Source organism: Nerophis ophidion, linkage group LG16, assembly GCF_033978795.1.
Source record: "Nerophis ophidion isolate RoL-2023_Sa linkage group LG16, RoL_Noph_v1.0, whole genome shotgun sequence".
Lineage (NCBI taxonomy): Eukaryota > Metazoa > Chordata > Actinopteri > Syngnathiformes > Syngnathidae > Nerophis > Nerophis ophidion.
In genome coordinates this window covers 49,991,062-50,017,563 of record NC_084626.1, presented here as the reverse complement: position 1 = coordinate 50,017,563, position 26,502 = coordinate 49,991,062, and the positions used below count along the sequence as shown (strand labels likewise).

At 40.9% G+C, this 26,502-nt stretch overlaps 2 protein-coding genes and 1 long non-coding RNA gene across 4 annotated transcripts in view; 2 read left to right on the top strand and 1 right to left on the bottom strand.

The window, feature by feature from the left end:
• Positions 1–4,978, top strand: part of myl9b (myosin, light chain 9b, regulatory) — a 27,486-nt gene extending 22,508 nt beyond the window's left edge. For both annotated transcript variants that reach the window (XM_061875421.1, XM_061875420.1), the window contains exons 3-4: positions 2,182–2,343; positions 4,407–4,978. In XM_061875421.1, coding sequence (XP_061731405.1) covers positions 2,182–2,343; positions 4,407–4,582 — 338 coding nt within the window. In that variant the 3' untranslated portion in view covers positions 4,583–4,978. The remainder of the gene's footprint in view (positions 1–2,181; positions 2,344–4,406) is intronic.
• A 4,279-nt stretch (positions 4,979–9,257) lies between these two features.
• The window catches only part of LOC133535516 (homeobox protein SIX5), a 31,863-nt gene continuing 14,618 nt past the window's right edge, over positions 9,258–26,502 (bottom strand). Inside the window, exons 2-3 of the mRNA XM_061875416.1 lie at positions 23,547–23,788; positions 9,258–15,571 (exon numbers count right to left, since the gene is read on the bottom strand). Of these exons, the coding sequence (XP_061731400.1) occupies positions 14,336–15,571; positions 23,547–23,788 (1,478 nt within the window). The 3' untranslated portion in view covers positions 9,258–14,335. The remainder of the gene's footprint in view (positions 15,572–23,546; positions 23,789–26,502) is intronic.
• LOC133535517 (uncharacterized) overlaps positions 23,558–26,502 on the top strand; it is a 38,280-nt gene continuing 35,335 nt past the window's right edge. Inside the window, exon 1 of the long non-coding RNA XR_009802239.1 lies at positions 23,558–23,808. This is a non-coding gene — a long non-coding RNA (uncharacterized LOC133535517). The remainder of the gene's footprint in view (positions 23,809–26,502) is intronic.

Here is a 26,502-nt window from a genome sequence, read left to right as displayed (position 1 = left end):
TCGAGATGAGCAGATATGTGTTTAGCAGCTGACATTGTACACTCCCCAAATTATACTAAACACTTCCCAGTCACAACTATTACAAACATCACTATGAGCCTGTTGACCTTCTAGAAACTTCAACTGCAGCTCAGCTCTCTCATAGTTCTGGCTTGAGGTGAACGCTAATTAGCTTTTAGTTACGTTAGCTCATTTTGCTGTGTGTGTGTGGGTGTGCATGTGCGTGTGTGTATAATAAAAGTCAACTACAGGCTTCCCAAATGCTGTAATAAATTAAGCATGATGAGTTGACTTGAAACTGTTTAATGTTGCACTTTGTATATGTAGAAGAAAGGTTTTATCATTTTATTTAATCAAAGCAACAACTTGAGGCAGTTTAATGTGGATTAACGTGGGCAAAATTATTATTGTGTTCCCAATGTTAAAATGATAAAGCCATTGTTTACAAATTTGGTAAATAAATAACCAAAAAATGTATATTTTGTTGTTTTCTTACTGTACCGAAAATTAACTGAACCGTGACCTAAACAGAGGTACGTACCGAACCGAAATATTTGTGTACCGTTACACCCCTAATATATATACGTACATATACACATATAGATATCTATCCATCTATATATATATATATGTATATACACATGTGTGACAGACAGATATAGATGGATAGATACAGATATATATAAATAGATATATATCCATCTATATCTGTCTATATATATATATATATATCCCGATATGTTATTTGGTACTTAAATGATAAATATTTCAAAACGGGTTACAAAGGTTCCTAATTTGGCTGCTGATATATGCGGTGACATATTGCATCATTTCCACTGGTATTCTCGTATCAAAATTATTAACAATCTATTATAATCAGACAAACACACAGGATGGCCATGTAACTATATCAATTAAATTATAAATATTATTTATACACTGGCTCTCATTTTAAAGTCCATGGTTTTTGCCCAGAGAGTCCACCTGTGGGCTCTATTTAGTATCAATGTAGTATCATTACTATCGATGTTTATACCGACCCGTTCAACATTCAATAACTCCGGCTTAGCAGTTAGCGCTTAGCATATCCTCATACGGTTTAGCATGTTTAGCTATTCCTCGTCCTCCAGGGATGATACTTGTAAGGAACTTACTTTATCTCGCCCACGGAGGCGAGGACTAGTGATTTAGTAGTGGTTTTGCACAGTAGAGGGACCTTAGCCGCTAGCTTCGTTCGCTTGTCACTGTGAAGTTTGCGGTACAGAACTAGAATGTGTCATCGACATGCATTATCACGATATAACAACAGTATTCAAATATCTATCGTCCACCAAATTGATATCATTGATATCAGTGGTTCGCAAACATTTTCCCCCAAGTACCAACATGATGACAGCAGTAACATACAGCAGCGTAGTACACTTAAGTATTCACTAAAAACAAAACAGGAGTTATATTTAATACAACAAGTATATTTAATATTTTGGCCACTGTAGCATAACACACAGTTTGAACAGTAACAATGTGTTTCAAATATTTAGTTAGGTGATTCTTTGGCATGCCATTGGGTGGAGCTCGCATACTACTTGTGGTATTGCGTTGTACCAAATGTTTAGGGGTTATATTTAATAAGTATATTTAATGTTTTGGCCACTGTAGCATAACACACAGTTTGAACAGTAACAATGTGTTTCAAATATTTAGTTAGGTGATTCTTTGGCATGCCATTAGATGGAGCTCGCATACTACTTGTGGTATTGCGTCGTACCAAATGTTTAGGGGTTATATTTAATAAGTATATTTAATATTTTGGCCACTGTAGCATAACACACAGTTTGAACAGTAACACTGTGTTTCAAATATTTAGTTAGGTGATTCTTCGGCATGCCATTAGATGGAGCTCGCAAAGTACTTGTGGTACCGCGTCGTACCAAATGTTTAGGGGTTGAATTTAATAAGTATATTTAATATTTTGGACACTGTAGCATAACACACAGTTTGAACAGTAACATTGTGTTTCAAATATTTAGTTAGGTGATTCTTTGGCATGCCATTTAGATAGAGCTCGCATACTACTAGTGGTACCGCGTGGTACCAAATGTTTAGATCGTCTATATTGCACAACAATACATGTACACACAACGACAACACCCGTTACACATGTCATGTTGTTGTCTTCAGGTAAAAACCCCTCTGATGAGTATCTGGAGGGCATGATGAGCGAAGCCCCGGGGCCCATAAACTTCACCATGTTTCTCACCATGTTTGGAGAGAGGCTCAACGGCACCGACCCCGAGGACGTCATCCGCAACGCTTTTGCCTGCTTCGATGAGGAAGGAGCCGGTAAGTCTCGACCTTAGCCAGCGCTTGTCCATTGGCACTTTGAGATACTGTATGGGCTACGTGGGCAAGGGCGGCAATCTCAGCCCAGGGGGGCCATTAAATGTCTCTCTTTAACAGCAAAACAAAATCAATCATTTGAAAATGTCAATGAATGCACTAAGTACTTGGTTAGGAATCCTTTCGCAGGGATTACTGCATCAATGCAGCGTAGCATGGAGGCAATCGGCCTGTGGCATTGCTGAGGTGTTATGGATGCCCAGGATGCTTCAATAGCGGCCTTTAGCTCATTTGCATTATTGGGTCTGGTGTCTGTCAGCTTCTTCTTCACAATAACCCACAAATTCTCTATGGGGTTCAGGTCAGGGGGGTTGGCAGGCCAATGGAGGACAGTAATACCATGGTCAGTACACCAGTTACTGGTGGTTTTGGCACTGTGGACAGGTGCCAGATCATGCTGGAAAATTAAATCATCATCTCCATAGAGCTTTACAACAGATGGAAGCATGTACACAGCTGCATTGACTCTGGACTTGATGAAACACAGTGGACCAAAACCAGCAAATGACATGGCTCCCCAAACCATTGCTGACTGTGGGAACACACTGGATTTCAAGCAACTTGGATTTTACTCCTCTCCAGCCTTCCTCCAGACTATAGCACCTTGACTTCCAAATGAAATTCAAAATTTGCTTTCGTCTGAAAACAGGACTCTGGAACACTCTGCAACTGTCCGTCAGTCAGACGCGTCTTGAGTTAAGGAGTGGCTTGACCATGGGAATACGGCTATTGTAGCAGTATCTGTTGGAAAGCTCTATGGAAATGCATCAGTGTACTGTACACTGGCGCGGGACAATCGAGGACAGTAACGCCCTGGTCAGTACACCGTACTGGCATTACATTACTGCCATGGCAATACTGTCCAACTCCCCTGACCTGAAACCCATAGAGAATTTGTGGGGTATTGTGAAGAAGAAGCTGAAAGACACCAGACTCAATAATGCAAATGAGCTAAAGGCCGCCATTGAAGCATCCTGTGCATCCATAACACCTCAGCAATGTCACAGACTGATTGATAGAGTAATCTGTGCAAAAGGATTCCCAACCAGGTACTGAGTGCATTAATTGACATTTTGAAATATTTGACTTTGTTTTACTGTTATAAATCTTCTTTTTTTTACTTGGTCTGAGGAAATATTCAAATTTTTTGGGATTGGATTTTTTAGTTTTCTTAAGCTGTATGCCATAATCAGCAATATTAAAATAATAAAAGGCTTGCAATATTTCAGTTGATGTGTAATGAATCCAGAATGTATGACAATTTCATGTTTTTAGTTGCATTACAGAAAATAAAGGACTTTATCGCAATATTCGAATTTTCTGAGACAGTCCTGTATATGTATGTTCTGTATATACGTGTGTGTGTATATACTGTATATATATATATATATATATACATACATACACACATGTATATGTGTGTATATATGTATGTGTGTCTATATATATGTGTGTGTATATATACATGTGTGTGTATATATACATGTGTGTGTATATATACATGTGTATATATATATATATATATATATATATATATATATATATATATATATATATATATATATATATATATACATACATACATACACATGTATATGTGTATGTGTGTCTATATATATGTGTGTACATATATACATGTATGTATGTATGTATATATATATATATATATATATATATATACATATATATGTATATATATATATATATATATATATATATATATATACATATATATGTGTGTCTATATATATATATGTGTGTGTGTATATATATATATATATATATATATATATATATATATATATATATATATATATATAGGCACTTTAACTTTAAGTATTCATTAAAAACACGTATATTTATAGTGTTACTGTTCGAATTATACCACCAGGAGGATACGGTGTATCACTTCTGATACATCAACCACACTAGCTGGATTAGAGACACATTCCATTGGTGAAACTGATTGGCCAAAAAAGTCATTGTCACCATGCCTTTGCTCCAAGGTGTGCTCCACGAGGACCACCTGAGGGAGCTGCTCACCACCATGGGCGACCGCTTCACCGACGACGAGGTGGACGAGCTGTTCCGCGAGGCGCCCATCGACAAGAAGGGCAACTTCAACTACGGAGAGTTCACCCGCATCCTCAAACATGGCGCCAAGGAGAAGGACGATGAGTAGAGGCCAGGGAAGCCCCCGCACGCACGCACCTGGTTCCTGCTCTTTAGAAATAGTCTTTGGGGGTCATCATCTTGAAGAAGTGTGGATCTCACATCAAGAGATCAGTCCTTGCTAAATACCAGCTTTCTTGTTACTCGGCGACAGTATATCACTCCCCACCCCCAGCATTACTATTATAGCACAATCCAATGGGGGCGGGGCTTCTAATGTTCTAGGGTGCAAGTCGCTCGACTGACTCAAGTCGGTTTCGCTCGTTCGTCCCGTTAAGCTACGGTTTCTTTTTCACTGAAACAAATGGAACAGGAAGTCGACGGTGTAGAAATTAAAGCATGTGTCAACTGAAACTTTGGAACTTGTATTAAAAATGGTTGATAAATAAAATGTCAGAGCTAAAAATGCTGTCTTTATCACATTTTTTTCCAGCCGATTGTTTATACTGCGAAAGGGTTGTACGGTATATCGGTACCAGTAGATCAGGGGCGCTCACACTTTTTCTGCAGGTGAGCTACTTTTCAATTGACCAAGTCGAGGAGATCTACCTCATTCCTATTTATAATTTATATTTATTTATTTATGAAAGAGACATTTTTGTAAACAAGTTAAATGTGTTTAATGATAATACAAGCCTGTGTAACACACATAGATGTCTTTCTTTCACAAAGACAAGAATATAAGTTGGTGTATTACCTGATTCTGATGACTTGCATTGATTGGAATTAGACAATGGTGCTGATAACGTCCGCATTTTCAAATGGAGGAAAAAAAAAAGTCCTCCTTTCTGTCCAATACCACATGAAAATGGTTGGATTTGGCATCTCATTTGTCCAACTTGCATACTCGTTTTTAAACACTTTGTTATGAGAGTAGCATATGTGTGTGGCCCTTTAATGTCTGGCAGCAGGTGAGTGACGTCAGTGACAGTGCGGGTGGGCAAGCAAGTGAGAAAGCGGTCGCTGAGAAATACATTGGCATCAAACTCCGTAGCTTGCTAGCTTGTGCACGCTAGCTTTGAGACTCTTATTTTGTTAGCACAGGCAGGATGAAACAGGTCTTTTATGGTGAAGACAGGAACTGTGCAGTCGCTCTTTAGAGTTTTGACAGTAGGTACGGAGTCTCTAGAAATAAAATGTGTTTCTCTGCGTCCGCCCTGTTAGTGATGTTTTTTCTTAAATATGAGCTCGCAGCAGCCAGCTGTCATCTCACAAGATCCTCGGGTGCCGAGAATGTCAAACAACTGACGAAAGTGAAGTCTTGGTTTGATTGATGATTGCTCATTTTTATGTCTATTTTTTAATGGCTGGCTTGAGATCGACTGACACACCCTCCGAGATCGACCAGTCGATCGCGATCGACGTAATGCCCACCCCTACAGTAGAGTATCGTGGTACTAATGAATCAAAAATGGTACTATACTCTGTTTTAATTTTTTTTATCACAGGCATGACGGCGTGTCATCACGTCGAGACATTGCTGGTTTTTACGAGCAGAGGAGCATGTTGGGCAGCGCACACACACAGAGTACTTACAAGCAAACACAGTGTGTAGACAGAAAAGGGAGAATGGATAAATTTTGGTGTAAAAATTAAAGATAAAGGTGAAGTTATAACACTGAAACACCCTCAGGAAGAGCTGCTTTAAGACAAGTCTCGATAGCTAGTGGTCTGCAGAGTTTTAGCTACTTCTAAATCACTAATCCTGGCCTCCATGGCGACAAAGTGAGTTTCTTACATGTATATTATCACTGGAGGACGAGGAATAGCTAAACATGCTTCACTACACACCGGCGTCACAATGTAAACACCTTGGGTGGATCTACACTTGACATCCACTGCAATTATATCAAGTACAGGCGCGTATCTAGTCGATACTACTATGATTACTTTGATATTTTTTAACATCACAACATCAACACTTTGCTTTGGAACGAAAGTCTGGCTCTTGTTTGCTTTAGCATTAGCCATACATATATTTTTTTCTTAAGCAGATAAGGGATTTTCCAGAATTCCATCCATCCATTTTCTGCCGCTTATTCCCGTTCGGGGTCGCGGGGGGCGCTGGCGCCTATCTCAGCTACAATCGGGCGGAAGGCGGGGCACACCCTGGACAAGTCGCCACCTCATCGCAGGGCCAACACAGATAGACAGACAACATTCACACTCACATTCACACACTAGGGCCAATTTTAGTGTTGCCAATCAACCTATCCCCAGGTGCATGTCTTTGGAGGTGGGAGGGGCCTATCCCCAGGTGCATGTCTTTGGAAGTGGGAGGAAGCCGGAGTACCCGGAGGGAACCCACGCATTCACGGGGAGAACATGCAAACTCCACACAGAAAGATCCCGAGCCTGGATTTGAACCCAGGACTGCAGGACCTTCGTATTGTGAGGCAGACGCACTAACCCCTCTGCCACCGTGAAGTAAATGTGTCTGAATCACTCCCACTGCCCACGTCTTTTTTTTTTTTTTCCTTCTCGTCCTTCACTATCCTCGTCCCAAATTTTTCATCCTCACTCAAATTAATGGGGAAATTGTCGCTTTCTCGGTCCGAATCGCTCTAGCTGCTGGTGGCCTTGATTGTAAACAATGTTCAGATGTGAGTTCTACAACCCGTGACGTCACGCGCACATCGTCTGTTACTTCCGGTACAGACAAGGCTTTTTTTTTATTAGCGACCAAAAGTTGGGAAATTATGGTCAATGTTTTCTACTAAATCCTTTCAGCAAAAATATGGAAATATCGCGAAATGACCTGCTATCCCCGTTTAAATAAGAAAATCTCATTTCAGTAGGCCTTTAAGATGTCTGTGTTAGGGACAGTTTTCGTGTTCAACAGTCAGAAAGTCGTCTTTTCAGTAAATGATGCATTAATGAGAGTCAGACTAGATATTTTGGTCCATTTAATCTGTAAAGAACAATATCTAAATAATAAGTGTCGGTGTTTATCTCACGGCGACAACACGACCACATCGGCTTGTAAGCATTAGCATTCTATTCACTCGGGTTTAGACTAATAACTACACGAATGGCGTGTCACTTTTACAACATTTAATGAAGTTAATAGTTGATGTTATTTACCTTCGTTCCACTCGTGTGCTGCCTCCTTTTATATCACATGTATCCAAAGAAGTAAGCAGCTGAGGTCCTTGCTTCGAGTCCGGCTTCATACTTTTCTGTAAATATGTTCAAAAGAGTCCGTCCGCGTCTCGTATCGACATGAATTTTTTAGAAAGTAAACATTAAACTGCATATAATTGAAGGAATAAGCAAGTCTGTATTCCACAATGGCGGTCATGTGTTTGAAAAATACGATTTAGAAACGCCCCCAACGGTGTTCAGCCAATCAGCGTTCAGCAGCACAGCCCGCCCCGCCGAATCAGTTCCGGGTTCTTGCCGGAAGTCCCAGCGAGCTCGGGAGGAACTACAAAAAAACTCAAGAACTCAATGAACTTTATTCACTCGGATAAGTGGAAAATCGTCCAATGTGGTGCAAGTATCTGGAAATCTGCGCAGCCGACAGGTGTGTGTTATCAGACTAAATAAGGTGAGTTTTTACCGCCTTCCCCTGGTAACCATGGCAACAGAGTAAAAGAAGCGGGAACAACATGGCCGCCAGTAAGAAAACAAAAAAAACAATTGCACCGAATTTATGAAAAAACTGAGATTTTATTTCTTTTAAATGCTTATACAAAACACACTTGAAGTTTAAGGCATATATTGCACAAACTATTGAGCTCATGTGGAATAATAAAAAATAAAAAAAAAACGTAAAAAAAAAGGGGCACATCATTCATTCCCTCACTGGATTGTTTAAGGCACAGAAGCTGCTAACGGTCAGTCAAGGTTTTGGAATGTTCGGACGTGAGGAAACAAAGACAACCTTTGAGATAAGTATTCATGTCATTACCAAACTAAAAAAATATTTACAGACATACTTTTCCCGCCGGAATGTCGAGCATCTAAAACATACACAAAAGTCATGCTAGCTAAAAACTATTTTCCCACATAGCAGTATTATTAATAGTCATACAAAAATAGCACTTTCTCTACGTAAGACCCAAACCTGACGTGTAAAAATGAGGTATAAATGCAGCAGACTACCGGAACAGAAACCTGAAAGCGTGAACGTACGGTGGAGATGATGGACAGTGTTGTGAAAATAACATCAAAAAAAGACTGGCCGGGTGGAATAACGACTGAAAATGAAGGCAACTCCGCTACAGTATTTCTACCACATACAAAATATATTGCAGTTCTTCTAACGACAGTTTCACGGAAACTACAATTTCATGAATAGTTTGACATTTCTAACGCACAGATGAGAGGAAATAAACATCGTAAGACATTTCCATGCGGAAAAACAAGACCAGGTCTGAAGAGTGGAGGAAGAGGTGCTCAAAGTGGGGCCCCGGGGGCCAAATTGGTCGAAATCAAGAGCGTCAAAGTGGCTTTCTTTGAGGGCCACGTCACACTTATGGCTGAGATCAGAATAGTAAATGATTTTGTCTATGAAGTTGATTATTATGTCCATTGTAACACAAATCTGTACATTTTACATTAAAACTGGCAACTCAGTCACCAGCATTTTATAAGTGTTTAACATTTTACTGACTGAAAAAATAATCCCACAAAAAACTAGCAGTTTAGTCGATAGAATTTGACTGTCAATTATACGTTGGTTTTAACATATTACTACTGAATATTGGAAAAAAAAAATCCAACTGTTTTTTTTTTGCTCTGGCAACTGAGGTGCCAGCTTTTTACCGTAAAACACTGCAATGTATTTTACAATAAAATTGGCAACTCAGTCACCAGCATTTTACAATAAGTGTTTAAGATTTTACTGTAACTGGAAAGATAATACCACAAAAAACTAGCAGTTTAGTCAATAGAATTTGACTGTCAATTATACGGTGGTTTTAACATATTACTACTGTATATTGGAAAAAAAATCCAACTTTTTTTTTTTCTTTACTCTCGCAACTGAGGTGCCAGCTTTTTAGCCTAAAACAATGTAATGTATTTTACAATAAAAACTGGCAGCTTAGTTGCTAGAATTTTACTGTAAATTATACGTTGGTTTTAACATATTACTACTGAATATTGGAAAAAAAAAATCCAACCGTTTTTTTTTTACTCTGGCAACTGAGGTGCCAGCTTTTTACCGTAAAACACTGCAATGTATTTTACAATAAAATTGGCAACTCAGTCACCAGCATTTTACAATAAGTGTTTAACATTTTACTGTAACTGGAAAGATAATCCCACCAAAAAAACTAACAGTTTAGTTGCTAGAATTTGACTGTCAATTATACGGTGGTTTTAACATATTACTACTGTATATAGGAAAAAAAATCCTAATTTTTTTTTCTTTACTCTCGCAACTGAGGTGCCAGCTTTTTAGCCTAAAAAAATGTAATGTATTTTACAATAAAAACTGGCAGCTTAGTTGCTAGAATTTTACTGCAAATTATACGGTGGTTTTAACATTTTACTACTGAATATTGGAAAAAAAAATCCAACTGTTTTTTTTTTTACTCTGGCAACTGAAGTGCCAGCTTTTTACCGTAAAACACTGCAATGTATTTTACAATAAAATTGGCAACTCAGTCACCAGCATTTTACAATAAGTGTTTAACATTTTACTGTAACTGGAAAGATAATCCCACAAAAAACTAGCAGTTTAGTCGATAGAATTTGACTGTCAATTATACGGTGGTTTTAACATATTACTACTAAAATCCAACTTTTTTTTTTCTTTACTCTCGCAACTGAGGTGCCAGCTTTTTAGCCTAAAACAATGTAATGTATTTTACAATAAAAACTGTCAGCTAAATTGCTAGAATTTTACTGCAAATTATACGGTGGTTTTAACATTTTACTACTGAATATTGTTAAAAAAAATCCAACTGTTTTTTTTTTTACTCTGGCAACTGAGGTGCCAGCTTTTTACCGTAAAACACTGCAATGTATTTTACAATAAAATTGGCAACTCAGTCACCAGCATTTTACAATAAGTGTTTAACATTTTACTGTAACTGGAAAGATAATCCCACAAAAAACTAGCAGTTTAGTCGATAGAATTTGACTGCCAATTATACGGTGGTTTTAACATATTACTACTGTATATTGGAAAAAAAATCCAACTTTTTTTTTCTTTACTCTCATAACTGAGGTGCCAGCTTTTTAGCCTAAAACAATGTAATGTATTTTACAATAAAAACTGGCAGCTTAGTTGCTAGGATTTGACTGTAAATTATACGGTGGTTTTAACATTTTACTACTGAATATTGGAAAAAAAAATCCAACTGTTTTTTTTTTTTACTCTGGCAACTGAGGTGCCAGCTTTTTAGCCTAAAACAATGTAATGTATTTTACAATAAAAACTGGCAGCTTAGTTGCTAAAATTTTACTGTAAATTATACGGTGGTTTTAACATGTTACTGTATTTTAAAGTATGGCTACTGAGCTACCAGTTTAGCGTAAAAAAATGTGGTACTGTTTTTCCATTTACAATAATAAAAACAACCGTAGATTTTACATAAAAAACTAGTAGCATAAACACCAGAATCTCACTGTAAATTATATGGTGGTTTTAAAAATACTGTGTATTACCATTTTTTTTTAAATTATGGCAACTGAGCTGCCAGCTTTTTACAGTAAAAAATTTGGTGCCGTTTCTCTATTTACAGTAATACGCCGTAAAAACTGTAGATTTTACAATAGAAACCTGCACCTTCGTTACCAGAATTTTGCGCTAGTTTTTACAACTTACTACAATAAATTGGGAAAAATATACAACATTAAAAAAAAAAAACTGAGCTGCCAGTTTTTCCTCAGAAAAAAATGTGGTACTATTTTTCCTTTACAGTAATACACTGTAAAAACAATCAGTTTTTTGCCATAAAAATCCAGCAGCTTCGTTGCCAGAATTTTACGCTAGTTTTTACAATTTATTACATTAAATTGGGGAAAAATATACAACCTTTTTTAAAAAAAAAACTGAGCTGCCAGTTTTTGGTAAAAAAAAAATGTCGTACTATTTTTCATTAACAGTAATACACTGTAGAAAGTGTGGATTTTACGATAAAAACCTGGCAGCTTAGTTGCCAGACAACATAATGCTGTAAATTGAAAAATCCAGCAGCTTCGTCGCCAGAATTTTACGCTAGTTTTTACAATTTATTACATTAAATTGGGGAAAAATATACAACCTTTTTTTAAAAAAAAGGTGGTTTTAACATGTTACTGTATTTTAAATTATGGCTACTGAGCTACCAGTTTAGCGTAAAAAAAAGTGGTACTGTTTTTCCATTTACAATAATAAAAACAACCGTAGATTTTACATAAAAAACTAGTAGCATAAACACCAGAATCTCACTGTAAATTATATGGTGGTTTTAAAAATAGTGTATTACCATTTTTTAAAATTATGGCAACTGAGCTGCCAGCTTTTTACAGTAAAAAATGTGGTGCCGTTTCTCTATTTACAGTAATACGTCATAAAAACTGTAGATTTTACAATAGAAACCTGCACCTTCGTTACCAGAATTTTGCGCTAGTTTTTACAACTTACTACAATAAATTGGGAAAAATATACAACATTTAAAAAAAACAAACTGAGCTGCCAGTTTTTCCTCAGAAAAAAATGTGGTACTATTTTTCCTTTACAGTAAAAACAATCCGTTTTTTGCAATAAAAATCCAGCAGCTTCGTCGCCAGAATTTTACGCTAGTTTTTACAATTCATCACATTAAATTGGGGAAAAATATACAACCTTTTAAAAAAAAACAAAAACTGAGCTGCCAGTTTTTTGTCCCAAAAAAATGTCGTACTATTTTTCATTAACAGTAATACACTGTAGAAACAGTGGATTTTACGATAAAAACCTGGCAGCTTAGTTGCCAGACAACATAATGCTGTAAATTGAAAAAAAAAACAAGTTTCTTTAAATTACGGCAACTGAGCTGCCTTTTTTTATTTTTTACCGTGAAACAATGTAACGTATTTTATAATAAAACCTGGCAGCTTAGTTGTCAGCATTTTACTGTAAATTATATGGTGGTATTAACGTATAAGACTCTTTTAATGTAAAAAATGTGGCACTTTTTTTTCATTTCAAAAACAACCGTAGTGTTTCAATAAAAACCTGGCAGCTTAGTCGCCAGAATTTTACAGTGATTTCAACATTACTGTATATTAGTTTTTTACCGTAAAAAAAAAAAAAAATGTGGTACTATTTTTCATTTACAGTAATACACTGTTAAAACAACCAGGCAGCTTTGTCTCCACGATGTTACGGATGTTTTAAAACATATTACCGTAAATTGAAAAAGACAGCAAGTTTGTTTAAATTACGGCAACTGAGCTGCCAGTTTTTACCGTAAAACAATATAATGTATTTTACAATAAAAACTGTCAGCCTAGTCGCTTGAAGTTTACAGTAAATTATACGGTGTTTTTAACAAAATATTATGTTTTTTTTTTTAAATTATGACAACTGAGCCGCCAGTTTCTCAGCGTATTTTTCATTTACAGTAATACACCATAAAAACAACCGTAGATTTTACGAAAAAAAAACTAGTAGCTTAGTCACCAGAATCTCACAATAAAGTATACGGTGGTTTTAACAATATATTACTGTATATTACCATTTTTTAAAGTATGACAAATGAGCTGCCAGTTTACCGTAAAAAATGTGGTACTATTTTTCATTTACACTGTAAAAATAACCTTAGTTTTTGCAATAAAAACCGAGCTGCTTAGTCGCCAGAATTTTACTGTAAATGTTACGGTGTTTTTCCAACATAAAACTGTATATTACCGTTTTTGTTTAAATCTACGGCAACTGAGCTGCCAGTTTTTTACCCTAAAAAAAATGTTGTACTGTTGTTCCATGTACAGTAACACGCTGTAGAAACAATTGTGGATTTTACAATAAAAAACTGACAGCTCCTTTCAGAGACTTTTACCCTAAACAAACATAATAGTTTTTGAATTCACAGTAATGGGTTGCACAAAACACTGTATATTTTACCGTAACCTCTAGTGTCATTTTTACAATTTGATGGATAATGTGCTTTGAAATTTAAGTCCAGCAGATATTGAAGTATTTTTAAGTAAAAAATGGTTGGGAAATATGATAATGAAAAATGTTTGCTCTGCAATATTGGATGATAATAAAGTTTAAAAGGTATATTCCTTAATGTCAAAACGTACATTATTAAAAAAAAGATGAGGTTTGAGACCTGTGGTCTACACGTTTCACTCCTGGTATGGCCCAACTTTTAAATTTCACATTTTCACTTTGGCCATTGAAAGGCAACACATTTGGGCACACACCCCCCCTCTCTCGCGAGGCTGGAAACAAGTTCAGACTTGAGCGGCCATCTTGGACCTCCTTTGGGCCCTGCTGGCTACATTTTATGTCAGCTGATCAACAAGAAGAACCCTTCCCAGATCAGCAAAGACTGGAACGGTAGAAAGAGGACTTGGTTGTAATAAAAACAAGAAGGTTGCTTCTGAAGATGCAAACTATGACACCCACAGAAGACGTAAAAGTGGTCCAGGACAATCCATCTGGAATGTTCTCAGTCCATGAACCAACGGCTGCTTGATTTCCGGCGCCTTATGCTCGAAACGAAAACCAACCGACTAAAACGGAGCAAAACATTTGGAAACCTAAAACCTTCTGCTTGGCAGGCACATGAGTTCTTCTCACAAGGAATACATTCTGGGCTTTTCACAAAAGAAATCCTCACTGCGTGCAGGCGGTGTGCTGCGGACCCCACACGGCGCCGGCGAGGGGGGGCTGGACCACCTGCAGGGGGGCGGGCTGCCTGCTGTCGCCGTGGACCACGTTCCAAACGCTGGGCCTCTGTGCGCCACCGCCGCCCGCGAGGGGTAAGCGGGGGGACAGGCTGAGGCAGGGCAGAACCGTGGACATGGAGGAAGACTTCAAAGCTTGACCGGAGGTAGAGACCGGGGGAGGAGACCCGGGCGACGGGAAGGCGACTGGAAACAACTGAGACTTGTGGAAGGGCAGGTAAAGAGGGACAGTTCTTGGGGCGCTGAAGGCGGCGATGGTGGGCGCTGGTGAGGAGGCCTGGCTCGTGGAGGTAGAATTTGGAGTTATGGAACCTGGACTTGAATCTGAAACTGCAAGATTTTCAGAAGAGAGCGGACCAAACACAGAGGCCGACACAGCGACCAAGGTGGGCACGTGGGCTGGGATGAGCTGCTTTGGGCTGGAGGCTCGGACATTGTCCTTCTCTAATGGACTCCAGATGACTTTGGTCATGGGCAGGGGGGACAGCCTGGGAGCAGAGACCAAGACTGGTGCTGGTCCAGACAATGGAGCAGCAGGTACGGTCATAGCTTTCTCCATCAGACTCTGCACTCTGCACGGATCCAAGACCTGCTGGCTGTCCTCGGGCGGCGGCGTGGGGCCCAGGTCACTTCGCGCCTCTACCGTCCCCGTCTCTTGGAGAACCTGGCTCTCCTGGACCCTCTGCAGGTTCTCCTGCTCGGCTGCCCTCTGTAGAGCTGCATCCACCAGAAGCCTGAGATCACTGAAGTCCTGGGCAGGTAGGAGCTCTGGTGGGGTGGGGGGAGGCGTGTTGAAGAAGCCGCCGCTGGGGCTGGCGGACGTGTTGGCGCCCTGGTCCTCGGCCTCCCTCAGCAGACTTTGCGTGTGCAGCCGCATCAGCGCCTGAACCGGGCCTTCCATGCCGGGGTAGGCCGCTCCCGTCAGGATGGCCGTGGCGGTGTTGCCCAGGACGCTGAGGTCCAAAGTGGGAGCGGAGCGGATGACGGACGGCCGCTGCTGGGAGGAGAGGCGCTCGGGTGAACTGCTGCCCCCTGCTGTGGAGGAGTGGCCGTCACCCTTGCCGTTCAACTTGCGGGATATTGTGAATTTGGTCGGGTCTTGGCCATCTTTTCGAAGCAGGTCCGGCAAGAGGCGTCGGCGTGCGTTAATAAACCAGTTACAGATCTGAAACACATCAGTACAACAACTTCATTAGGGCCATGTTGGATTACAACAAAGCATCCATTTTGTATTGTTTAGATTTAGTTTCAAACAAACATTGTCTATGCAACACTGCTCCAATAGCACCGTGATGCAGCGCGTGGTGTGGCGGGTACAGCGGATGGGAAAACAACAACCGTGTGGAAAGAGAGCAAAGGGCCCAAAGACGATGAGAGAAGCTGTCAAAGGTTTTGCGATCACTTCAAATGGAAACAGACGGACACGACAACGATGAAACATTACCAGAAAGCTTCCTTGTGTAAAAATCTGTATTATATTTGACTTAATAATAATAACAATAATAATAATAATAGATTAGATATCGCACTTTTCTATTATTAGATACTCAAAGCGCTCACAGACAGCCAGCTCTACGTCTCAGCCAAACCAACTGCTTCTCTTCCTCCATCCTCCCTTACAGCCTCAGTGAACTGAAGCATTTCCTTCAATTTAATAGTAATAAAATTGAAATCCTAATTGTAGGTACAAAATCCATCAATCTTCTTCCGCTTATCCGAGGTCAAGTGGCAGCAGCCTAAGCAGAGAAGCTCGGACTTCCCTCTCCCTAGCCATTTCGTCCAGCTCTTTCTGGGGGATCCCGAGGCGTTCCCAGGCCAGCCGGGAGACATAGTCTTCCCAACATGTCCCGGTCGGACGTGCTCGAAACACCTCCCTAGGGAAGCGTTCGGGTGGCATCCTGACCAGATGCCCGAACAACCAAATCTGGTTTCTCTCGATGTTGAGGAGCAGCGGCTTTAGTTTGAACTCCTCCCGGATGACAGAGCTTCTCACCCTAAGGAAGAGCCCCACCACAGGGCAGAGGAAACTCATTTGGGCCGCATGTACCCGTGATCTTGTCCTTTCTGTCATAACCCACAGCTCATGACCATAGGTGAGGATTGGAACGTAGATCGACCGGTAAATTGAGATCTTCGCCTTCCAGCTCAGCTCCTTCTTCACCACAACGGATCGATACAGCGTCCGCATCACTGAAGACGCCGCACCGATCCGCCTGTCGATCTCAGGATCCACTCTTCCCTAACTCGTAAACAAGACTCTTAGGTACTTGAACTCCTCCACTTGGGGCAAGATCTCCTCCCCAACCCGGAGATGGCACTCCACCCTTTTCCGGGTGAGAACCATGGACTCGGACTTGGAGGTGCTGATTCTCATCCCGGTCGCTTCACACTCGGCTGCAAACCGATCCAGTGAGAGCTGAAGATCCCGGCCAGATGAAGCCATCAGGACCACATCATCTGCAAAAAGTAGACACCTAATCCTGCAGCCACCAGACCGGATCCCCTGATTGCGCCTAGAAATTCTGTCCATAAAAGTTATGAACAGAATGGGTGACAAAAGGCAGCCTTGGCGGAGTCCAACCCTCACTGGAAACGGCTCCGACTCACTGCCGACAATGGGGACCAAGCTCTGACACTGATCATACAGGGAGTGGACCGCCATAATCAGACCGACTCCCCACAGTCGAATGTCTTCTCCAAGTCCACAAAGCACATGTAGACTGGTTGGGAAAGCTCCCATGCACCCTCAAGGACCCTGCAAAAACCAACAGCTATACCGCCCCCTAGTATCAACTAGATGCGCTCCAGGACTTGGTATCATTACAGTGGATGTCAGGTGTAGATCCACCCATGGTGTTTGTTTACATTGTGACGCAGGTGAGCTATTGTATCCTCCTATGGTGTGTAGTGACGCATATTTAGCTATTCCTCCTCCTCCAGTGATAATACTTTAAGAAAATTACTTTATTTGTCGCCATGGAGATGAGGATTAGTGATTTATTAGTAGCTGGACGTTAACCGCTTGCTAGCTAGCCATGTCTTAAAGCACTTCTTCCTGAGGGTGTTTCAGTGTTATAACTTCACCTTTAGCTTTACTTTTTACACCAAAATGCGTCCATTCTATCTTTTCTGTCTACACACTGTGTCTGCTTGTAAGTACTCTGTGTGTGTGCGCTGCCGAACATGCTCCTCTGCTCGTAAAACCAGCAATGTCACGACGACACGCCGTCATGACTGTAAAAAAGGAGGGGGTGGGGGGTACTAGTATAGTACTGGTATACCGTACAACCCTAACGGACACAATCAAAGACAATTAAGCATATAAAGTCAACTTATTTTCCCATTGTACTGCTACTTTGAAGTAGTTGGATTATGAACAGAATAAGCTCAATTGAGTGAACATTCCCAGAATCAACACCAGTGACTAAGTGTGTTGTGTCTTCAGGCCATTGAGATGAAACGGAGTGTGATGTTTTGCTGAGGTGCTGATGATTCAACGGCAGCTGCTTTGCGGCCGTGACATCACTTACGGGAAGTTGATCCCACAACTTTTACCAGCAGCATTGTTCACTCCAATAAAAGTAGTTGCAGTCAAAAGTGCAGCCTGTCTCCCTCTAGTGGTGACACATGGCAGTAATGAAGGCTTGTGCACATTCCAGCCAAGTGACTCCCCACTGAATAGTACTGTACTTGCGGTGTGTGCAGCGGAAATGAAAGACAATGCTTGAACACCTGCAGACAGGAGGGCTACAAATAACTCCAGCGGTTATCAATGTCCGTCATTTGACCTCAGCTGTAAAAGATTCACTTCACAAGGAAACTGACGAAGTTGAGCGTTTGACGTCTCCTTAAATAAAAAAACACACATTGGGTGGAAACTCAAGTCCAACACAATTTTCCACATGACATCACACGAGACAAACATGCATTTTCATTCATACACAAACTAACGACTAAAGGAGTGATAAAAGTGAAAATATTGCGAGTCGGGTTGTACGGTATACCGAAACTAGTCTAGTATCATGGTACTAATGAATCTAAAACAGTACTATACTCTGTTTAAAAAGTACCGGTTCCCAAGCATGACATTGCCGGTTTTACGAGCAGAGGAGCATGTTCGGCAGCGCGCGCACACACATAGAGTACTTACAAACAGGCACAGTGTGTAGATCAGGGGTGCCCACACTTTTTCTGCAGGCGAGCTACTTTTCAATTGACCAACTCGAGGGGATCCACCTCATTTATATATATCATTTATATTTATTTATTTATGAAAGAGACATTTTTGTAAACAAGTTAAATGTGTTTAATGATAATACAAGCATGTGTAACACATATAGATGTCTTTCTTTCACAAAGACAAGAATATAAGTTGGTGTATTACCTGATTCTGATGACTTGCATTGATTGGAATCAGACAGTAATGATGATAACGCCCACATTTTCAAATGGAGGAGAAAAAAAGTTGTCCTTTCTGTACAATACCACATGAAAGTGGTTGGTTTTTGGCATCTAATTCATCCAGCTTCCATACACTTTACAAGAAAAACATTGGCGGCAAATTCCGTAGCTTGCTTGATTGACATTCACGGCACCCGAGGGTCTTGTGAGATGACGCTGGCTGCTGCCAGTTCATTATTATGAAAAAATGACAGAGAGGAAGGCGAGAAACACTTTTTATTTCAACAGACTTTCGCGCCGTCCCTTCCGTCAAAACTCTAAAGGCCGACTGCACATTTCCTATCTTCACAATAAAAGCCCTGCTTCATGCTGCCTGCGCTAACAAAATAAGAGTCTCGGAAAGCTGGCGTGCACAAGTGATGTGCACGCCAGCTTTCTGAGGGATCGCTTGTGCACGCCAGTTTTCCGAGACTGAAGCATGAAGCAGGGCTTTTATTGTGAAGATATGAATGTGCAGTCGGCCTTTAGAGTTTTGACGGAGGGTACGGCGCGAGAGTCTGTTGAAATAAAAAGTGTTTCTCGCCTTCCTCTCGGTCATATTTTCATAATAATGATCTTGCAGCAGCCAGCGTCATCTCACAAGACCCTCCGGTACCGTGAATGTCATTTAAGTGACGTCTTGGTGAAGATTGATGATCACTCATTTTTAGGTCTATTTTTTTTAAAAGCCTGGCTGGAGATTGACTGACACACCCCCCGCGGTCGACTGGTAGCTCGCGATCGACGTAATGGGCACCCCTGCTGTAGATAGAAAAGGAAGAATGAACGCACTTTGGCCTAAAAACTAAAAGATAAAAGGTGAAGTTATAACACTTTCAAGGCACGACACAGACGGAAATATGTGACGGTTTCGTAAGTAATAAATGATTTGGTAATATAATAAATCTTGCAAACATTGCTTGGAGTGATGAATGCAGAAATCATACAAGTACAACCGCTATGGACGACTGGTAGAACAGCACTCATACTTTCAAAGCACAACACAGAAAGAAATATAAGACGAATTCATAAGTAAGAATTGTTTTAGTAATTTTGTAAAATTTGCAAATGTTAGGAGTGATGAATGCAGAAACCATACAAGTAGAACCTCTATGGACGACAAGTAGAACTGCACTTATACTTCCGGTTCAATGCACGACACAGGGGGAAATATGCGATGGCTTCGTAAGTAAGAATTGTTTTAGTAATTTTGTAAATATTACAAATGTTGCTTGGAGTGATGAATGCAGAAACCATAGAAGTAGAACCGCTATGGACGACTGGTAGGACGGCACTTATACTTCTGGTTCAAGACACGACACAGACTGATATATGTGACAGCTTTGCAAGTAAGAATTGTTTTAGTTATATTGTAAATCTTGCAAACGTTGCTTGGAGTGATGAATGCAGAAACCATACAAGTAGAATCACTATGGACGACAGGTAGAACGGCACTTATACTTCCGGTTCAAGGCACAACACAGAAAGAACTATGTGACGGCTTCGTAAGTAAGAATTGTTTTAGTAATTTTGTAAATATTGCCAACGTTGCTTGGAGTGATGAATGCAGAAACCATAGAAGTAGAACGGCACTTATACTTCCGGTTCAAGGCACAACACAGAAGGAACTATGTGACGGCTTTGTAAGTAAGAATTGTTTTAGTAATTTTGTAAATATTGCCAACGTTGCTTGGAGTGATGAATGCAGAAACCATAGAAGTAGAACGGCATTTATACTTCCGGTTCAATGCACGACACAGGGGGAAATATGTGACGGCTTCGTAAGTAAGAATTGTTTTACTAATTTTGTAAATATTACAAATTTTGCTTGGAGTGATGAATGCAGAAACCATAGAAGTAGAACCGCTATGGACGACTGGTAGAACGGCACATATACTTCTGGTTCAAGACACGACACAGACAGATATATGTGACAGCTTTTAAAGTAAGACTTGTTTTAGTTCTATTGTAAATCTTGCAAACGTTGCTTGGAGTGATGAATGCAGAAACCATACAAGTAGAATCACTATGGACGACTGGTAGAACGGCACTTATACTTCCGGTTCAAGGCACAACACAGAAGGAACTATGTGACGGCTTCGTAAGTAAGAATTGTTTTAGTAATTTTGTAAATATTGCCAACGTTGCTTGGAGTGATGAATGCAGAAACCATAGAAGTAGAACGGCATTTATACATCCGGTTCAATGCACAACACAGGGGGAAATATGTGACGGCTTCGTAAGTAAGAATTGTTTTAGTAATTTTGTAAATATTACAAATGTTGCTTGGAGTGATGAATGCAGAAACCATAGAAGTAGAACGGCATTTATACATCCGGTTCAATGCACGACACAGGGGGAAATATGTGACGGCTTCGTAAGTAAGAATTGTTTAAGTAATTTTGTAAATATTACAAATGTTGCTTGGAGTGATGAATGCAGAAACCATAGAAGTAGAACCGCTATGGACGACTGGTAGAACGGCACTTATACTTCTGGTTCAAGACACGACACAGACAGATATATGTGACAGCTTTGCAAGTAAGAATTGTTTTAGTTCTATTGTAAAACTTGCAAACGTTGCTTGGAGTGATGAATGCAGAAACCATACAAGTAGAATCACTATGGACGACTGGTAGAACGGCACTTATACTTCCGGTTCAATGCACGACACAGGGGGAAATATGCGACGGCTTCGTAAGTAAGAATTGTTTTAGTAATTTTGTAAATATTACAAATGTTGCTTGGAGTGATGAATGCAGAAACCATAGAAGTAGAACCGCTATGGACGACTGGTAGGACGGCACTTATACTTCTGGTTCAAGACACGACACAGACTGATATATGTGACAGCTTTGCAAGTAAGAATTGTTTTAGTTATATTGTAAATCTTGCAAACGTTGCTTGGAGTGATGAATGCAGAAACCATACAAGTAGAATCACTATGGACGACAGGTAGAACGGCACTTATACTTCCGGTTCAAGGCACAACACAGAAAGAACTATGTGACGGCTTCGTAAGTAAGAATTGTTTTAGTAATTTTGTAAATATTGCCAACGTTGCTTGGAGTGATGAATGCAAAAACCATAGAAGTAGAACGGCATTTATACCTCCGGTTCAATGCACGACACAGGGGGAAATATGTGACGGCTTCGTAAGTAAGAATTGTTTTAGTAATTTTGTAAATATTACAAATGTTGCTTGGAGTGATGGATGCAGAAACCATAGAAGTAGAACCGCTATGGACGACTGGTAGAACGGCACTTATACTTCTGGTTCAAGACACGACACAGACTGATATATGTGACAGCTTTGCAAGTAAGAATTGTTTTAGTTCTATTGTAAATCTTGCAAACGTTGCTTGGGGTGATGAATGCAGAAACCATACAAGTAGAATCACTATGGACGACTGGTAGAACGGCACTTATACTTCCGGTTCAAGGCACAACACAGAAAGAACTATGTGACGGCTTCGTAAGTAAGAATTGTTTTAGTAATTTTGTAAATATTGCCAACGTTGCTTGGAGTGATGAATGCAGAAACCATAGAAGTAGAACGGCATTTATACCTCTGGTTCAATGCACGACACAGGGGGAAATATGTGACGGCTTCGTAAGTAAGAATTGTTTTAGTAATTTTGTAAATATTACAAATGTTGCTTGGAGTGATGAATGCAGAAACCATACAAGTAGAACCGCTATGGACGACTGGTAGAACGGCACTTATACTTCTGGTTCAAGACACGACACAGACAAATATATGTGACAGCTTTGCAAGTAAGAATTGTTTTAGTTCTATTGTAAAACTTGCAAACGTTGCTTGGAGTGATGAATGCAGAAACCATACAAGTAGAATCACTATGGACGACAGGTAGAACGGCACTTATACTTCCGGTTCAAGGCACAACACAGAAAGAACTATGTGACGGCTTCGTAAGTAAGGATTGTTTTAGTAATATTGTAAATATTGCCAATGTTGCTTGGAGTGATGAATGCAGAAACCATAGAAGTAGAACCGCTATGGACGACTGGTAGAACGACACTTATACTTCTGGTTCAAGACACGACACAGACAGATATATGTGACAGCTTTGCAAGTAAGAATTGTTTTAGTTATATTGTAAAACTTGCAAACATTAGGAGTGATGAATGCAGAAACCATACGAGTAGAACCTCAACGGACGACAAGTAGAACGGCACTTATACTTCTGGTTCAAGACACGACACAGACAGACATATGTGACAGCTTTGCAAGTAAGAATTGTTTTAGTTATATTGTAAATCTTGCAAACGTTGCTTGGAGTGATGAATGCAGAAACCATACAAGTAGAATCACTATGGACGACTGGTAGAACGGCACTTATACTTCCGGTTCAAGGCACAACACAGAAGGAACTATGTGACGGCTTCGTAAGTAAGAATTGTTTTAGTAATTTTGTAAATATTGCCAACGTTGCTTGGAGTGACGAATGCAGAAACCATAGAAGTAGAACGGCATTTATACCTCCGGTTCAGGGCACGACACAGAAGGAAATATTGTAGCCTTTTAACCCACATAACGTGTTGTGAACGTGTTGTCCAAAAGATGGCACTGTAGCACAAACAATAACACACCTTTTCAGTCTGTGTGGGTGAGTTTGTTGTTTCCAAACATTATGGCCCTTGGCAAAGAAAGAATCAAGACAAGTTCTTCTTCTTACCTGCAGCACAGAGAGGTTAGTCTGGCTGGACAGACTCAGTTTCTCCTGCTCCGAAGGGTAGGCGTTGAAGCGGTGCTCGTACAGCCAGCTCCTGAGGATCTGCACCGCCTCCTTGGGCAGGTTGCCGCGGCGCCGCCGCTTCCCAAAGAGTCCGCCTCCTGACAGGTCCAGCGGGGAGCCGTCGTCGCTGTCCGACATGGCAGAGGAGTGCTCCTGCTCCGCGTGGCGCTCTTCTTCCAGAGCTGAGGAAGAGGAGGAAGAGGTCAGTGGTCTTCCCGGTACTGGTAGTCAAATACTGTCAAAAACATGCAATCCTGTGGAGTAAAATCAACTAATAATTCAGGCCCCGTTTACACTTAGCCGGATAAGATTATCCAGGGTAAATCCCATCAAACCTTATCTGTGTCCACACACACACAACAATGCCACCGTTTAAGACCCCGCCCCCCTCCGTCCGCCGACTTAGTACGCATTTGCGGAAAATGCACACGTCATTGTCACCTCCGGTGTTGCTTTGTGTGCCCGTTCTTAAATGTAACATAGCTCGGTTGGTAGAGTGGCCGTACCAGCAACTTCAGGGTTGCAGGTTCGATTCCCGCTTCCGCCATCCTAGTCACTGCCGTTGTGTCCTTGGGCAAGGCACTTTACCCACCTGCTCCCAGTGCCACCCACACTGGTTTAAATGTAAATTAGATATTGGGTGTCACTATGTAAAGCGCTATATAAATATTATTCACTAATTCACTAACTTATCCCAACAATATCCAGTGTTGTGCTTTTTCAATCACCTGGAATCCAGTGTGCTGTGGGGCCCTATGGTAGTCAATCACACCGGAGCAATCATACATGCATCACATCTTTATCCATCCATCCATCCATCTTCTTCCGCTTATCCGAGGTCGGGTTGCGGGGGCAGCAGCCTAAGCAGGGAAGCCCAGACTTCCCTCTCCCCAGCCACTTCGTCTAGCTCTTCCCAGGGGATCCCGAGGCGTTCCCAGGCCAGCCGGGAGACATAGTCTTCCCAACGTGTCCTGGGTCTTCCCCGTGGCCTCCTACCGGTTGTACGTGCCCTAAACACCTCCCTCGGGAGGCATCCTGACCAGATGCCCGAACCACCTCATCTGGCTCCTCTCCATGTGAAGGAGCAGTGGCTTTACTTTGAGTTCCTCCCGGATGGCAGAGCTTCTCACCCTATATCTAAGGGAGAGACTTGTACCCGTGATCTTATCCTTTCGGTCATGACCCAAAGCTCATGACCATAGGTGAGGATGGGAACGTAGATCGTTACCGGTAAATTGAGAGCTTTGCCTTCCGGCTCAGCTCCTTCTTCACCACAACGGATCGGTACAACGTCCGCATTACTGAAGACGCCGCACCGATCCGCCTGTCGATCTCACCATCCACTCTTCCCTCACTCGTGAACAAGACTCCTAGGTACTTGAACTCCTCCACTTGGGGCAGGGTCTCCTCCCCAACCCGGAGATGGCATTCCACCCTTTTCCTTATTTGACACGTTAATGTGATGAAGAACATTTTACATCAGTCAAACTAGGGATCTAGATAACTGGTCAGGACACTCACTCTTTTGCCTTCACCTTCCTTTTTGGTGACTTTATATACTCTGGACCTAGACGTTGAGTCAATAACTGGCAATAACTGATACAGTCTGCTTTGTCAGTCCAAAAGCATTCGCTGTTTTCCGTAGTTAGTCTTCCCTCGAGGGCCAGACAATACAAAGCACACGCTACATTTTTCTTAAAATCACATCCACAGGAGCTCGCATTCTCGTTGTCTCTCCTTCGAAAAATGAACAAAGTTTTTGGCTAAGTAGCATCACAGCTGATATTGGAAAGCTCTCTTGCCATCTGAGAAGGGTTGTATCCCAAATACATCAAAAGGATTTCTCTTCAGGTGTTGATGTGTGATTTCCACAAGTGTGTGTACATGAAGAAGGACAAACACGGACATGTCTGGATGACTCGCCTTCATATTCCCGGTGTTTACCTCCGAGATACCAAAGCGCTTCATTTTTAAGCTTGTTCTTTCTGATGTCACTTCCTGCGTGGGCGCGATCTTTCTGGCATCACTTCCTCTCCAAACTCACTTTGTACAGGATCAGCGAGTCCATACAAAGCTAAAAGCCGGAGATTCAAGAATTACACGGCTGACTTACCCGTGTAAAAATGTGTGGGAACTTTAAACGCTGGTTTAGTGAGGCTGAAACGGGGCTGAGGCTAAATAATTATTCCTTTAAAAGGAGTTAAACGACTTAGTGTAGACATGGCCTCAGACAAAACATTGCATATAATGCGTATTTTAGGGAAAACAGATGAAATAAAAAAAAATTCTGCGTCACTACTTGGGATGCACTAAATTATGGGCAGCTAGGGTTGTCCTGATTTTTTGGTACAAACATGTTTTTCGATACTTTTTTAAATAAAAGGGGACCAAAAAAAATGTCATTGTCTTTATTTGAACAAAAAATGTTAATGTACATGAAACATGTTTATTATTGTCATTTAGTCCTTAAATAAAATGTTGAACATACTAGACAACTTGTCTTTTAGTAGCAAGTAAACAAAGTCTGCAGTAACATATTGTGTCATTTTGTCTACATTATGAGGGACAAACTGTAAAAGATGGATTATTACTTTACATGTTCATCCATCCATCCATCCATTTTCTACCGCTTATTCCCTTTTGGGGTCGCTGGCGCCTATCTCGGCTACAATCGGGCGGAAGGCAGGGTACACCCTGGACAAGTCGCCACCTCATCGCAGGGCCAACACAGAGAGAAGGACAACATTCACACACTAGGGCCAATTTAGTGTTGCCAATCAACCTATCCCCAGGTGCATGTCTTTGGAGGTGGGAGGAAGCCGGAGTACCCGGAGGGGAACCCACGCATTCACGGGGAGAACATGCAAACTCCACACAGAAAGATCCCAAGCCTGGA